General features: G+C 43.2%; 2 protein-coding genes across 2 annotated transcripts; both read left to right on the top strand.

The window, feature by feature from the left end:
* Positions 1 to 1,018: 1,018 nt before the first annotated feature.
* znrf1 (zinc and ring finger 1) lies at positions 1,019 to 10,707 on the top strand. The gene is made up of 5 exons (XM_044035358.1): positions 1,019 to 2,522; positions 8,325 to 8,420; positions 9,329 to 9,434; positions 9,552 to 9,646; positions 10,284 to 10,707. The coding sequence occupies exons 1-4, from the start codon at positions 2,108 to 2,110 to the stop codon at positions 9,607 to 9,609; spliced, it is 675 nt and encodes a 224-aa protein (XP_043891293.1). The 5' UTR covers positions 1,019 to 2,107; the 3' UTR covers positions 9,610 to 9,646; positions 10,284 to 10,707.
* Positions 10,708 to 12,136: 1,429 nt separating this feature from the next.
* Positions 12,137 to 14,584, top strand: gins3 (GINS complex subunit 3). Its single transcript, XM_044035296.1, has 3 exons — positions 12,137 to 12,436; positions 13,425 to 13,658; positions 14,208 to 14,584. The coding sequence occupies exons 1-3, from the start codon at positions 12,266 to 12,268 to the stop codon at positions 14,436 to 14,438; spliced, it is 636 nt and encodes a 211-aa protein (XP_043891231.1). The 5' UTR covers positions 12,137 to 12,265; the 3' UTR covers positions 14,439 to 14,584.
* The last annotated feature ends 495 nt before the right edge of the window (positions 14,585 to 15,079 follow it).

Here is a 15,079-nt window from a genome sequence, read left to right as displayed (position 1 = left end):
TCATGATTTGACATTAGAATGTAAATAAAATCATTGAAATTATTTGTGGGGGGAAAAAATCTAAGAGTTTGAAGACTTTTTATCATATCATAATATATATATAAATAAATATATATATATTTTCAAGCTGTTTTAACAACTAACAGACAACCTGTGACTATTCCTATCGGACTAATCCTAAACTAGCTATTGTCCTAGGGCAGTGGTTCTCAGTTATTTTCTGTCATGCCCCCCCTAGAGGACAGATATTTTTTTACGCCCCCCCATTGAAATTCTATTGAGAACCTGATAATATTTATTTATTTATCTGTATAAACCACTGTATGAGTTGTCCCGCCCTGCCTCTCCTGCCCCACCATACCCCCCAGGGGGGCCCGCCCCACTATTTGAGAAGTACTGTCCTAGGGTAAATGCTAAACTAGCTGTTGTCCAAGGACGAGTGCTAAGCTAACTTTCCCCCTGGGACTAATGTTGAGCTTACTATTGTCCTAGGGCAAGTGCTAAGCTAACTGTTGTCCTAGGCTGAGCTAAACTAAACTTTGCCAATTTGCTCAAAATGATGAAAATGATCATAAAGTTATCTTCTTCTTTTCCTTTCGACTGCTCCCTTCAGGGGTCGCCACAGTGAATCGACCTCCTCCATCTCATCCTGTTCTCTGTATCCCCCTCTCTCACACCAACGAACTTCATGTCCTCTTTCACTACATCCATAAACCTTCTCTTTGGTCTTCCTCTAGACCTCCTGCCTGGCAGTTCCAACCCCAGCATCCTTCTACCAATATTCTCACTATCCCTCCTCTGTACATGACCAAACCATCTCATTCTGGCCTCTCTGACCTTATCTCCAAAACATCTAACATGTGCTGTTCCTCTGATTGACTCATTCCTGATCCTATCTATCTTCGTCACTCCCAAAGAGAACCTCACCATCTTCATCTCTGCTACCTCCAGCTCTGCTTCCTGTCTTTTCCTCAGTGCCACTGTCTCTAGACCATACAGCATCGCTGGTCTCACCACTGTCTTGTATATCTTTCCTTTCATTCTGGCTGATACCCTTTTATCACACATTATCGTCAGTAATAAAGTTATAAGGTTTATAAATCACAAGTCAATGATTTCAACCATTTTAGACTTATATACTGTATACATTATATATACACATGATATATATGTATAAATATGTATATATATATTTCTTTTTTCCATGTACCTTTTGTTTAAATTCAGTGAACTGGCATTATTGCTATTATTGGATGTTTCTGTCGTCGTCATCAAGTCGAACAAAAACAAATTTACATGTTTTTTGATTGAATAAAAAGACAAGTTTGAGTCATCTGTGTGTGTGTGTAGCTGAGAACGGACGTAGCTGCTTCTCACCACAGGGGGCGCTCTCTCTCACACACACACACACGGAACTAAACAAGAAGGTGCATGTATATAACCAGTTAATCGTTAATCACTAACGTTAACCATGACCAGTTAATGACTAACCTTAACTATAACCGGTTCCTCAGACATTTATACCTCGTACAATATAAATCCTCAACGATTCCGCTAAAATAGGTAAGTTATTATTAATAACCCTGATGTTGTTCTGATCCCCGCCGTTATATTTGATCTTTATCCGCTTTATTTCCGGTTCTCTCTCTCGGACGGGCCGTGTGTGCGTGTGCGCGTGCGTGTGTGTTGTCGCTCAGACAGAGCAACAGTTGTCACGGTGTGTGCGCGGAGATGAGGCGGCAGCGGCGGCCTGAACTCTGCGGCAGCTGCGCTGCTCCGCGCGGGGCGGGTTAATCCGCGGGGCCGAGCCGAGGAAGAGGAGCCTGCTGCCGCTCACACACACACACAGACACACACACACACACACACACACACAGAGACACACACACACACGGAGGGAGACAGCGGTGTGTGTGGAGGTGAATCAGCGGCGGCTCATGCGTCGATCAGCGGGGAAACGCACTGTTGCGTCTGCGGAGAGTTGACGCGGCTGCGGAGACACAAGGAGGGACAAACAGTAGAGCCAGGCCGAGAGACAGGCGAGGGGCGCGGGGAGGGGCCACAGCCCGAGCCGGCTCTCCCCTGCTGCTCCACCCAGCGGTGTCGGATGGGGGGAAAGCAGAGCACGGCGGGCCGGCCCCGCGGCGCTTTTCCCGGCGTGTCCACGGATGACAGCGCGGTACCACCCTCGTCCCACTTCGGTCACTACCGGCCGAGCGGCACCATGGGCCTGCGGAGCCGCTCCGTGAGCTCCGTGGCCGGGATGGGTATCGAACACAGTCCCGCCGTGCCCTTCGGCTTCTACACCCACAGAGCAACGGACTCAGAGCGGGCAGGTGGAGGAGGGTCAGGGGGCAACAGCACCACCACAGCCGCCCCGCAGCACGGTACCGGCGGTTACCAGGACACCGGAGGAGGAGGAGGAGGAGGAGGAGGGGGGGTAGTGTACCTGGGGTCCCGGGGGTCGCTGGCTGACACTCTGCCCCTCCACATCACACCCCGCTGGTTCAGCGCACACAGCGGTGAGTGTAACATACACACGCACGCGCGCGCACACACGCACACACCTTGTTTACCTGCAGGAGCAGTGACACCAATGCAGAGACATTAAATCTCTGCTGTGATTGGCCCTTCAGTCCAGACTGAGGAGGAGGAGGAGGAAGAACTCACCTTCACTTTATACTGGAACATTTTTCTGCATCTGAAAATGAAAGCATTAAAGGGTCAGTCCAGGTTTTTGAAGGCTGGTGGTATGATGAAGAGATAGAAACACGAGGAGAAACCACTCACTCAACACACCAAAGCTCATAGAGAAAATCAGTGATTTTAGCTGCTGGTCCTCTGCTGCCTTGTGTGGTCACTGGACAACATTGGATTTCAAACACTGAAGTGACAAAATAAGACATTAGGACTTAGTGATGGAGGCAGCAGTGTGTGTGTGTGTGTGTGTGTGTGTGTGAAATCACTGATTTTCTCTATGGACTTTGGTGTGGGAGAGTGAGTGGTTTACAAACGTCTGTCTCACACTGAGATAAAGACGTGGTCATGTGACATTGTGTAGTTTATTTATTTTGAGTTTTTTCCTTGTGTCTCTGCTGGCAGTCCTGTTTCTCAGCAGCAGGGGGCGCGTGTTTTACAAACATTATTCATTTTTTCAGAGAACATTGTTTCACAGATAAACCAGAAACATTGAGTCAACACAGTGTGTGTGTGTGTGCGCGTGCATGTGTGTGAAATGACAGTAATAAGCCTGTTGCCAAATCTGTCTAAGTCCAGCGATTAGTGAGTGAGGATGAGGAGCAGAGGTCAGGGGGTTCATTTGTGATAGATGAAGGTGGCTGACCAATCAGTGAAGAGACACACAAAAAAGTACTTATTTTTGAATTTATTTTCTACATTTTTGCCGGATTCTGTTTCGTTTCTTATTGTTGTTGTTCTTCCTCTTATTGTTCAGTGTTGATCTAACATCTCAAACTCGTCAGTATTATTTTGGTCTGTCATTATTTTTCATTTTCTGTCATAAAAATGCTGCGTTCAAGAAGTCTGAATTTCCTCCTCAGGGATTTCCAAAATGGCACAAACCATAAATGACAGCAGCAGCAATAACAGTGGCAGCAGTTACAGCAGCAGCAGCAATAACAGCAGCAGTAACATGAGCAGTAACATTAGGAGTAACAGCAGCAGCAGCAGCAATAACATTAGCAGTAACAGCAGCAGCAGTAACATCATCAGCAGCAATAACATTAGTAGTAACAGCAGCAGCAGCAATAACAGCAGCAGCAGTAACATGAGCAGTAACCAGCAGCAGCAGCAATAACATTAGCAGTAACAGCAGCAGCAGTAACATCATCATCAACAGCAGCAATAACATTAGCAGTAACAGCAGCAGCAATAACATTAGCAGTAACAGCAGCAGTAACATCAGCAGCAGCAATAACATTAGTAGAAACAGCAGCAGCATTAGCAGTAACATTAGCAGTAAAATCAGCAGAAGCAATAACATTAACAGTAACAGCAGCGGTGACATTAGCAGTAACATCAGCAGCAGCAGTAACAGCAGTAACATCAGCAGCAGTATCAACAGCAGCAGCAGTATCACAGCAGTAACATCAACAGCAGCAGCAGCAGCAGCAGTTGGTGGACCATAGAATAGCTCATTATTTTGCAGGCAGTAACTCATTATTTTGCATAGCTCATTTTGTCTTTGCGATAGCTATTTTGCAGCAGTCTGTTGGTGGGCGATAGAATAGCTCATTATTTTGCAGGCAGTCTGTTGGTGGAGAATAGCTCATTATTTTGCAGGCAGTCTGTTGGTGGACGTATAGAATAGCTCATTATTTTGCAGACAGTCTGTTGGTGGACGTATAGAATAGCTCATTTCTTGCAGGCAGTCTGTTGGTGGCGATAGAATAGCTCATTATCTTGCAGGCAGTCTGTTGGTGGACGATAGAATAGCTCATTATTTTGCAGGCAGTCTATTGGTGGACTTATAGAATAGCTCATTATTTTGCAGGCAGTCTGTTGGTGGACTTTATAGAATAGCTCATTATTTTGCATGCAGTCTGTTGGTGGACGAATAGAATATCATTATTTTACAGACAGCCTTTTGGTGGAAGTATTGAATAGCTCATATTTTGCAGGCAGTCTGTTGGTGGACGATAGAATAGCTCATTATTTTGCAGGCAGTCTGTTGGTGGACGAGAGAATAGCTCATTATTTTGCAGACAGTCTGTTGGTGGCGATTAGAATAGCTCATTATTTTGCAGGCAGTCTATTGGTGGACTTATAGAATAGCTCATTATTTTGCAGGCAGTCTGTTGGTGGACGTATAGAATAGCTCATTATTTTGCAGGCAGTCTGTTGGTGGACGTATAGAATAGCTCATTATTTTGCAGGCAGTCTGTTGGTGGACTTATAGAAATAGCTCATTATTTTGCAGGCAGTCTGTTGGTGGACGTAGAATAGCTCATTATTTTTCTGTTGGTGGACGATAGAATAGCTCATTATTTTGCAGGCAGTCTGTTGGTGGACTTATAGAATAGCTCATTATTTTGCAGGCAGTCTGTTGGTGGAATGTAGCTCATTATTTTGCAGGCAGTCTGTTGGTGGACGATAGAATAGCTCATTATTTTGCAGGCAGTCTGTTGGTGGACTTATAGAATAGCCATTATTTTGCAGGCAGTCTGTTGGTGACGATAGAATAGCTCATTATTTTGCAGGCAGTCTGTTGGTGGACTTATAGAATAGCTCATTATTTTGCAGACAGTCTGTTGGTGGCTATTAGAATAGCTCATTATTTTGCAGGCAGTCTATTGGTGGACTTATAGAATAGCTCATTATTTTGCAGGCAGTCTGTTGGTGCGTATAGAATAGCTCATTATTTTGCAGGCAGTCTGTTGGTGGACTTATAGAATAGCTCATTATTTTGCATGCAGTCTGTTGGTGGGAATAGGTCATTATTTTACAGACAGCCTGTTGGTGGAAGTATTGAATAGCTCATTATTTTGCAGGCAGTCTGTTGGTGGTGATATAGAATAGCTCATTATTTTGCAGGCAGTCTGTTGGTGGACGATAGAATAGCTCAGAATAGCTCATTATTTTGCAGGCAGTCTATTGGTGGACTTATAGAATAGCTCATTATTTTGCAGGCAGTCTGTTGGTGGACGGTATAGAATAGCTCATTATTTTGCAGGCAGTCTGTTGGTGGACTTATAGAATAGCTCATTTTTTACAGACAGCCTGTTGGTGGAAGTATTGAATAGCTCATTATCTTGCAGACAGTCTGTTGGTGGACTATAGAATAGCTCATTATTTTGCAGGCAGTCTGTTGGTGGACGATAGAATAGCTCATTATTTTGCAGACAGTCTGTTGGTGGACTTATAGAATAGCTCATTATTTTGCAGGCAGTCTGTTGGTGGACTAATAGAAAAGGTCATTATTTTGCAGGCAGTCTGTTGGTGGACATATAGAATAGCTCATTATTTTGCAGGCAGTCTGTTGGTGGACGTATAGAATAGCTCATTATTTGGTGGACGTGTAGAATAGCTCATTATTTTGCAGGCAGTCTGTTGGTGGACGTATAGAATAGCTCATTATTTTGCAGGCAGTCTGTTGGTGGACGTATAGAATAGCTCATTATTTTGCAGACAGTCTGTTGGTGGCATTAGAATAGCTCATTATTTTGCAGGCAGTCTATTGGTGGACTTATAGAATAGCTCATTATTTTGCAGGCAGTCTGTTGGTGGACGATAGAATAGCTCATTATTTTGCAGGCAGTCTGTTGGTGGACTTATAGAATAGCTCATTATTTTGCATGCAGTCTGTTGGTGGACGTATAGAATAGGTCATTATTTTACAGACAGCCTGTTGGTGGAAGTATTGAATAGCTCATTATTTTGCAGGCAGTCTGTTGGTGGACGATAGAATAGCTCATTATTTTGCAGGCAGTCTGTTGGTGGACGTATAGAATAGCTCATTATTTTGCAGACAGTCTGTTGGTGGCATTAGAATAGCTCATTATTTTGCAGGCAGTCTATTGGTGGACTTATAGAATAGCTCATTATTTTGCAGGCAGTCTGTTGGTGGACGATAGAATAGCTCATTATTTTGCAGGCAGTCTGTTGGTGGACTTATAGAATAGCTCATTATTTTACAGACAGCCTGTTGGTGGAAGTATTGAATAGCTCATTATCTTGCAGACAGTCTGTTGGTGGAGTAGAATAGCTCATTATTTTGCAGGCAGTCTGTTGGTGGAGTATAGAATAGCTCATTATTTTGCAGACAGTCTGTTGGTGGACTTATAGAATAGCTCATTATTTTGCAGGCAGTCTGTTGGTGGACTAATAGAAAAGGTCATTATTTTGCAGGCAGTCTGTTGGTGGACATATAGAATAGCTCATTATTTTGCAGGCAGTCTGTTGGTGGACGATAGAATAGCTCATTATTTGGTGGACGGTAGAATAGCTCATTATTTTGCAGGCAGTCTGTTGGTGGACGTATAGAATAGCTCATTTTTTGCAGGCAGTGAACACATTCGTGCCCCACGTTACTCTGTGAGCGTTAGCGCTGTCTTCATGCACACGCACGAGCACACAAACGTGTGCACACGCACACACATGTTTATCATTAGAGTGATATCCACACAGTCTGTTGTTGTGCATTTCACACCTGAGGACTGAGGGAGAAAACATACACACACACGCAGATGACGAAGGTTGATGGCGACACTGAGCTGCAGCTCTGGAGACGGTATTTTGTTGCCGTGACAACCACACAGCGGCCTATCACTGCTGTGTTTCCATACACAAGCTCCCCTCCCTCACCTCCGTGATTGTTGCCTCAGCTGCACTCTTCCCTCCCTCCCTTCAATCCATCTTTCCTTCCTTCCTTTCCTGTGTGACAGAAGGAAGAGTCTTTCTCCTCCCTCCATCCTCTGTCCTGTTACCATGGAAACATCTTGTCTTAACAGTAAGAGAAAATGGGTTTGTTGTTGTGATGTCATCACAGTGTCAAGGTTGTCCACCTCCCCACACACACACTGTGTATATATATATATATATGTATATACAGTGTGTGTGTGTGTGTGTACCTGCACGACACGACTAGAGAAAGAAAATGTTCTCAGAGAAATGTGCAGAGTGTTCAGATTCACACACACACACACACACACACACACACACACACAGACACACGCACACACACACACACACACATATATAGTACGTTCACCACTATAATTAATTTATGATCCACTCCTGTGATTTATTTTTGTCCCTGTCTGACCTCATGTGCCTCTATAATATAAAATGTCCTCAAACACACACACACACACCTTCATTCCTCTTCGTCTTTGTCACTCGTTTATTTTCTCTCTCTCTTCCCTGTGGAGCGTCTGTAAATAGCAGTCGAGAGAAAAGTGGGTCAGCTGTGTGTGAGTGTGCGTGCATGTATGTTCGTGTGTGTGTGTGAGTGCCACTGTTAGCGCTTGTTAGTCATTGTTAGCTACTGCTAGCACTTGTTAGCAATACTAGTGGCTAACAGCGCTCACACATGCAGTGAAAATGTAAACAGTTATAGTCTACATACGAGTGATTTACTGTGAACAAACACGACCGCAGTGACGTTAACAGTAAAAGTAATAGTGTTTGTACGAGTGGAGGCCATCTTGGAATCCCACATCAGTTTGGGTGAGGTTGCCCTGAGTAGGAAAATCCAGGTTGTCAGGAAATTCGGCTTTAAGGAATGCCCCATGACCTGGGAAGTTCCGAGTTGTGATGATCAAGGGAAAGGAACACAGGGGTAATTTCTTTTCTGTTGTTTACAGGATTCAAGTGTCCGGTCTGCTCCAAGTCTGTGGCATCCAATGAGATGGAAGTTCACTTCATCATGTGTCTAAGCAAGCCCCGCCTCTCCTACAATGGTAAGCAGCTCTGCTGTTTGAATGTGACACGGCACGATTCTCCTTCATCAGTGATAGAACCTGCTCAAACTGTGTGAACATGAGTGTGAACCAGTCTGAACCGGTGTGAACAGGAGTGTAAACCAGTCTGAACTGGTGTGAACGCGATTGTAACCCAGTCTGAACTGGTGTGCACACGAGTGTAAACCAGTCTGAACCGGTGTGCACATGAGTGAGTCTGAACGGCGTGCACATGGTGTAAACCCAGTCTGGTGTGAAACAACCAGTCTGAACTGGTGTGAACAAGAGTCCGTGTGTGAGCGTGGTGATAAACCAGTCTGAACTGGTGTGAACAAGTCTGAACGTGTGAGCGTGAGTCTGAACGGTGTGTGAATGAGTCTAAACCAGTCTGAACCGTGAATGTGTGAACAGTCTAAACCAGTCTAAACTGGTGTGAACACAAGTGTAAACCAGTCTGAACGGTGTCTGAACCGGGTGTAACAGGGTGTGTACGATAGTCTGAACTGGTGTGCAGAGTGTAAACCAGTCTGAACTGGTGTTCGAACCAGTCTGAACTGGTGTGCACAGTGTAAACCAGTCTGAACTCGGTGGGTGTGCAGAGTGTAAACCAACTGTGCACATGAGTGTAAACCAGTCTGAACCGGTGTGAGCAAATCTGTCTGAACTGGTGTGCACACGAGTGTAAACCAGTCTGAACCGGTGTGCACATGAGTGTAAACCAGACTGAACCGGTGTGAACGCGATTCTAACCCAGTCTGAACTGGTGTGAACGCGAGTGTAAACCAGTCTGAACTGGTGTGAACGCGAGTCTAAACCAGGATGAACCGGTGTGAACATGTAGTGAGCTGGTTGTGAAGGTTGTTGGATCATCTTGTATTGACACATTGTGTGTGTGTGTGTCTCCTCAGATGACGTGTTGGTGAAGGATGCTGGTGAGTGTGTCATCTGTCTAGAGGAACTGCAGCAGGGAGACACCATCGCCAGACTGCCGTGCCTCTGCATCTACCACAAAAGGTACGCACGCATGCACGCGCACACACACACACACGCACACACACACATGTTCTTCTGTGGGTGAACTAGACTGAATCATTTCAGATGGTGTGTGTGTGTGTGTGTGTGTGTGTGTAGCTGTATAGACTCCTGGTTTGAGATAAACCGGTCCTGTCCTGAACACCCGTCTGACTGACTGACCGACCACCAGGTGACTGTGATCACTGGTCAAGGTGGGAACAACACAAACACACACACACGCACACACATGCATTATGCACGTGCATGCGCACAAGCACAATGGCAACACAATGTTCAGTTGAAAACATGGAGCAAAATGACAAAAACTGACACTAAAGAATGAAATGAGAAACAAAGCAAAGACGAAAGCAGATTATTAAAGGAAGATAAGATATAAGTTCATCCTTTATTGGTACATTGATGTTGATACTGTACATTACATTACATTACATGTCATTTAGCAGACGCTTTTATCCAAAGCGACTTACAAAAGTGCATTTAAACATTTGGGTACAAATAAGAGCTAGAAGTAAGTAAGAGCTTCAAGTAGTACATGTTGTCACAGCATGACATAGACATAATAATAATAATGATAATAATACAATAATGATAATAATAGTTATACTAATAATACTAATAATGATAATAATAATTATACTAATAATGATAATGATAATGATAATAATAATAATGATGATATAATGATAATAATACTGATAATGATAATAATAATAATAATAATAATGATGATAATTATAACATGTAGAGTTTCTTGATGACATCATCACTGTCATTCATTCACGATGCTGCTGATGATGACACCATATTTATTCATCTGTCTGTCTGCAGAACCTCTGGTCACATGGTGGTGCTGTGGACACACGGATGGCGACGCCCCCAAAACCTGAGGAAACAATCAAAACAAGGAAGAGAGAATCCATCGTCATTCGTCCACAAGACAAAACAGTGGAGCCGCCATTTCACATCTGTAAGCACATGGGAAATGGCGGCTCCTTCTGTCCTCTGTCCGTCTTCTGTCCTCTGTGTCCAGGCTTCATCAGACCTCCATGCCTCTTCTCTCTCAGCCATGGACAGCTGAGTCTCTCTGAGGTTCTCAGGTCCGTACACGTGTCTAGCAGCTGGACGTCCATCTTCAAGCTGGAGTCCATCCAGTCCAATCATCTTATGGCCTTAACTGAGCACCAGAGAGGACATGGAGCAGGAAGTGGAGCAGGAAGTGGAGCAGGGAGGAGGGTTGGCATGGACAAGAAGACGAGGATGAAAAGTTTCAACGATTGTTGACTCCAGAATCTGGTCCTCTGGTCAAAGATGAGATGCTCTGGTGTGCTTCACTTTTTTTTCTCTTTTTTTTAATTTCATCATACCTCGCACACCTGAGTGAGCGTGGAGGCGTGGCCTATACACACAAGACAAAAACTGTGACGGCAGCTGATGGCAAACTGTGGATGAGAGGAGTGGTCTGAGGGAATGGGAGGGGCCAGCAGTGTTGTTGTTTATGCTCCTGCAGTGTAATGTGTGTGTGTGTGTGTGTGGCAGTCGTCCCTTTACTTTGCTGATGTTTACAAAGAAGCGTTGACACACTTTACATTTGAAATGTAACCTCTGTTTTTTCTGTTTAGTTGATGCCTGATGTGTGTGTGTGTGTGTGTGTGTGTGTGTGTTTAAGTGACACCTCCTGCTCCTGCAGGTCTGGTTAAAGAGATAGTTCACCTTTTTTTTTTTTTGAAAGTGTGATTGTTTGAGGCACTGACTCATAGTTAAAGCTGACTGTGCTGTTAGTGCCCCCTGCCTTTGAGACACAGCCTGAGACACCGACATGAACAGATGTTTGTAAAGCACTCACTCTCCCACACCAAAGTCCAGAGAGAAAATCAGTGATTTTAGCTGCAGGGACACAAGAGCTGCTGGTCCTCTGCTGCCTCGTGTGGTCACTTTGTGGATCAAGAACTCCTGAAAATCACTGATTTTCTCTATGAGGTTTGGTGTGGGAGAGTGAGTGCTTTACAAACTTCTGTCTCACAGTGAGATAAAGACGTGATCATGTGACATAGATATCGTAGACTTAATCTGACGTAGATTTTATTCCACAAGTCTTTTGTTAAAGTGGCTAAAATCTAAATTTTTTCTTGTGTCTCTGCTGTCGGGCATGTTTTCATTTGTAACACACACACACACACACACAAAGCAACAAACAAAACTAAACTCTGAACTATCCCTTTAACTGGGACGTGAGACGCTCCTGATGTGAATAAACATATGAAGATGATTTATGAGGACGACGATGTTTAAAGAACCAAAATCATACAAACAAACTGCATTTATGAAAAGCTACTGTAAACAAATGGTGGAATAAAATTGTGCTATAGATGACAGAGTGTGGTTTGAGCTTCGTTCTGCGACACAACTCTTGTTATTTTGTAGATTTAAAGACAAATTGAGAGAAAGAAAGAAAAGAAAACAGCATGAATTCTGAGATTAAAGTTGAAAAAAATGAATCTCAGAATTCATGTTGTGTGGCCCTGACGCTCTTCCGTATTATTCCGAGTTAATTTGTTAAAGTGTCGTTAATTGACGATGAAAACACGAATTCGTCTTCTTTTACAACTGTGTTCGAGTCGATTGCTTTGGTCTAGAGGGAGAGAGCGGGCGCGAGCTCAAAGCAGCGCTCTGATTGGCTCACATGTGCTGGCGCGAAAATGACAAACAGGAAGTAAACGGAGAAGAGTCTGCGGGTCTACAGCTGGACCTACTTGGATGAAGAAGAGTCTCCGCCGGGGTTTTCGTCCCGGGTTTGTCTCTTGAACACAAACATGGAGACGCAGTCGTATTTCCCGGTCCCTCCTGGAGTTGCAGTGGAGGAGAATTTTCTGTCGCTCGACGACATTTTACTGACTCATGAGAGACTTCCAGTCCGGACAGAGTGTGCCTTCCCCCGGCTGGGCTTCCTGGACAAGTCCACGGACACGCAGGACATTTCAGAGGTGAGTGAAGGTTCATTTATCATTTATCACATGATCACGAACAACAGGCGATCCTGTAGTCGACACGTTTTTATTTCTAGAACAAATGTCACTACAACAAACTCTATTCATATTCTTATATATTCTCAATGTATTCACTTATCCTTGTTTAATGAGACATTCATGCGTGAGAGAGTTTTGTTAACATTGTTTATGAATAAAACGAGACCATGTTTACAATTCGGCATATTCATAAACATCGAAAAGTAAATTAGGAGTCGACATAAACACTGTTAGGTCCTGGAAATGATTCACTTTGAATTATAGTCTTTTTAAGGAGCAAAGAAAGTAGAAAATATTCACATTTAAGAAGCTGAAAAATGTCAGAAAGTAGAAAATATTCACATTTAAAGCTGAAAAATGTCAGAAAGTATAAAATATTCACATTTTAAGCTGAAAAATGTCAGAGAATACAAAATATTCACATTTAAGAAGCTGAAAAATGACAGAAAGTAGAAAATATTCACAATTAAGAAGCTGAAAAATGTCAGAAAGTAGAAAATATTCACATTGAAGAAGCTGAAAAATGTCAGAAAATACAAAATATTCACATTTAAGAAGCTGAAAAATGGAACGGGTTTTAACTATAAAAAAACACCTAAATTATCTAAAATATCAAAATAGTTGGCAGTTATTTTTGTAATTGATTAATAATCATTAGAGTAGCGACATGAAACCGATCAGGAAATAATCAATAACATGTTGATTTTTTTTAATTAAGCTAAAGTCTTTGAAGCTTAAAAAGAACTCAAATTAAAAAAAATCCATCTAAAAACTTCCCTCATGGTTTCATTCACAGACTTTTGTCTTGAGAAGTTTCGACATGAATCCATGAGTCGGGTTAGGGTTATTATTCTCATAATATTACGACTTTATTCTTGAAAGATTACGACTTTATTCTCATAATGTTACGACTCCATCATTGTTGCCGTGTCCTCCGTCATCTCAGGGAACAAAGATGGAGCTTCCTCTGTGGCTGAGCAAAGCTCTGTACGAGAGGAAGAGGAGGGTTTTGTCTGTGGAGCTGCCGAAGGTCTACAGAGAAGGCTGGAGGACGGTGTTCAACGCCGACCCCAACGTGGTGGACCTTCACAAGATGGGGCCGTACTACTACAGCCTGGGATCTCAGCTGCTTCATTTCGACAGCCCAGAAAACCCAGACATCGCTCAGACGCTGCTGCAGGTGACGACGTCAGCGTTATCGATCACATCAGGGTTTGTTTGTGGATGATTCTGAGGCCGAGTTAGAGAATGTGAATTTTCAGTATTTTTTAGCTCCAAACATTCTCAAACGTCCACAAACCAAAATGATTCACTTTTATATATATTCACATTTAAGAAGCTGAAAAATGACAAAGTAGGAAATATTCACATGTAAGTCGCGCACTAGACAACGTGTTCTAGTCATACAGTTGATGTTCCTGTAGTGTTGTACCAAACACCACCACTAGGGTGTGTAGGTGGGTCAGAAAAGATTAAAGTGCAGTCTGTGGGCCTTTCCCACGTCACAAGGTTCAGACAAACTAAGAAAGCTAATTTGATTTAAATAAGTTATTCAGTGTCTGTTTTTACAGCTGCACTGATGAATCCATGAATAAGTGAATCTGCAACGTATTTAATAATTGATTTATCTGAAAGTAGAAAATATTCACATTTATGAAGCTGGAAAATGACAAAGTTTGGATGTGTACCACATTTAACGGGGCACGTGTGCTGCATGGATTGTCCTCAGACGTTCATCGGCCGGTTCCGGCGGACCATGGACTCGTCTCAGAACGCCTACAACGAGGACACGTCGGCTCTGGTGCAGCGTCTGGACTCCCTGGAGAAAGTTCTGTTCAGGTCTGGACAAAGTGGACTGAACGATTTCCAGAGCTGGGAGAAGGGTCGGGCCGCTCAGCTGACCGCCTCCACGCTGGTCCTCAACTACCGCAAGAGGAAGCTCGCCGAGGTTCAGCCGTGAATGTTTTCTTCTCACCTGGACACACGGCAGGTGACAGGTGTGTCCCACTCAGTCCCTGAAGATTCATGCATTCACACATGATTCACCCACACCTGGATGTGAAACACTGTTGAAATACAAATAAAATCATCCATTCATGCATTTTCTCCACTGTTGTCTTCATGAAGAGTTTCTCACTCTCAACTTTGTCTTTGGTCCAAATCACAACAACGTGATTTTATTTAGTTTTTCAAAATGAGTTCATTTTTATTCGTTTTGTTTTCATTAGTTTTAATTTTTTTTGTAAACGCTTCGTTTTAGTCGTTTGTTTTTTTTCATTATTTTTAATGTTAGTTTTTATTTTTTTGTTAAACTTTTTTTTTTTTTTTTTTAAATCTACTTATAATTCTAAATTTTAAATACAGTCACCAGTTTGTGTTTGTGTGGCGTAGAACAGCGGTCTCAAGCCCTGGAGAGAATACATAACTTACTGTATCTATTATGTATTATGTAAATCGGATTCTGAACGGTGTTTTATTTTGGAAAATTACCGGATTCTCTCCGCGCTCATCTGTCAACTGTCACCTCACACTGACCCTAAGCCTTGGACGTTTTTTTCCCAGAACCAGTGCACATGCCGCTGACGTGCGGCTGCCCTCTGG

Source organism: Solea senegalensis, linkage group LG10 (genome assembly GCF_019176455.1).
Source record: "Solea senegalensis isolate Sse05_10M linkage group LG10, IFAPA_SoseM_1, whole genome shotgun sequence".
In the NCBI taxonomy this organism is placed as follows: domain Eukaryota; kingdom Metazoa; phylum Chordata; class Actinopteri; order Pleuronectiformes; family Soleidae; genus Solea; species Solea senegalensis.
Note: the sequence above shows the minus strand (reverse complement) of the source record. Positions and strands in the feature narration are given on the sequence as shown.

What these genes read in the sequence shown, in the direction of transcription:
- znrf1 (XM_044035358.1), top strand. Translation starts at nt 2,108, where the DNA reads ATGGGGGGAAAGCAGAGCACGGCGGGCCGGCCCCGCGGCGCTTTTCCC. An exon ending in CTGGTTCAGCGCACACAGCG is followed by an intron (nt 2,523 to 8,324) that starts GTGAGTGTAACA and finishes TGTTGTTTACAG; the next exon opens with GATTCAAGTGTCCGGTCTGC. An exon ending in CTCTGCATCTACCACAAAAG is followed by an intron (nt 9,435 to 9,551) that starts GTACGCACGCAT and finishes GTGTGTGTGTAG; the next exon opens with CTGTATAGACTCCTGGTTTG.
- gins3 (XM_044035296.1), top strand. Translation starts at nt 12,266, where the DNA reads ATGGAGACGCAGTCGTATTTCCCGGTCCCTCCTGGAGTTGCAGTGGAG. An exon ending in ACACGCAGGACATTTCAGAG is followed by an intron (nt 12,437 to 13,424) that starts GTGAGTGAAGGT and finishes CCGTCATCTCAG; the next exon opens with GGAACAAAGATGGAGCTTCC. An exon ending in TCGCTCAGACGCTGCTGCAG is followed by an intron (nt 13,659 to 14,207) that starts GTGACGACGTCA and finishes GATTGTCCTCAG; the next exon opens with ACGTTCATCGGCCGGTTCCG.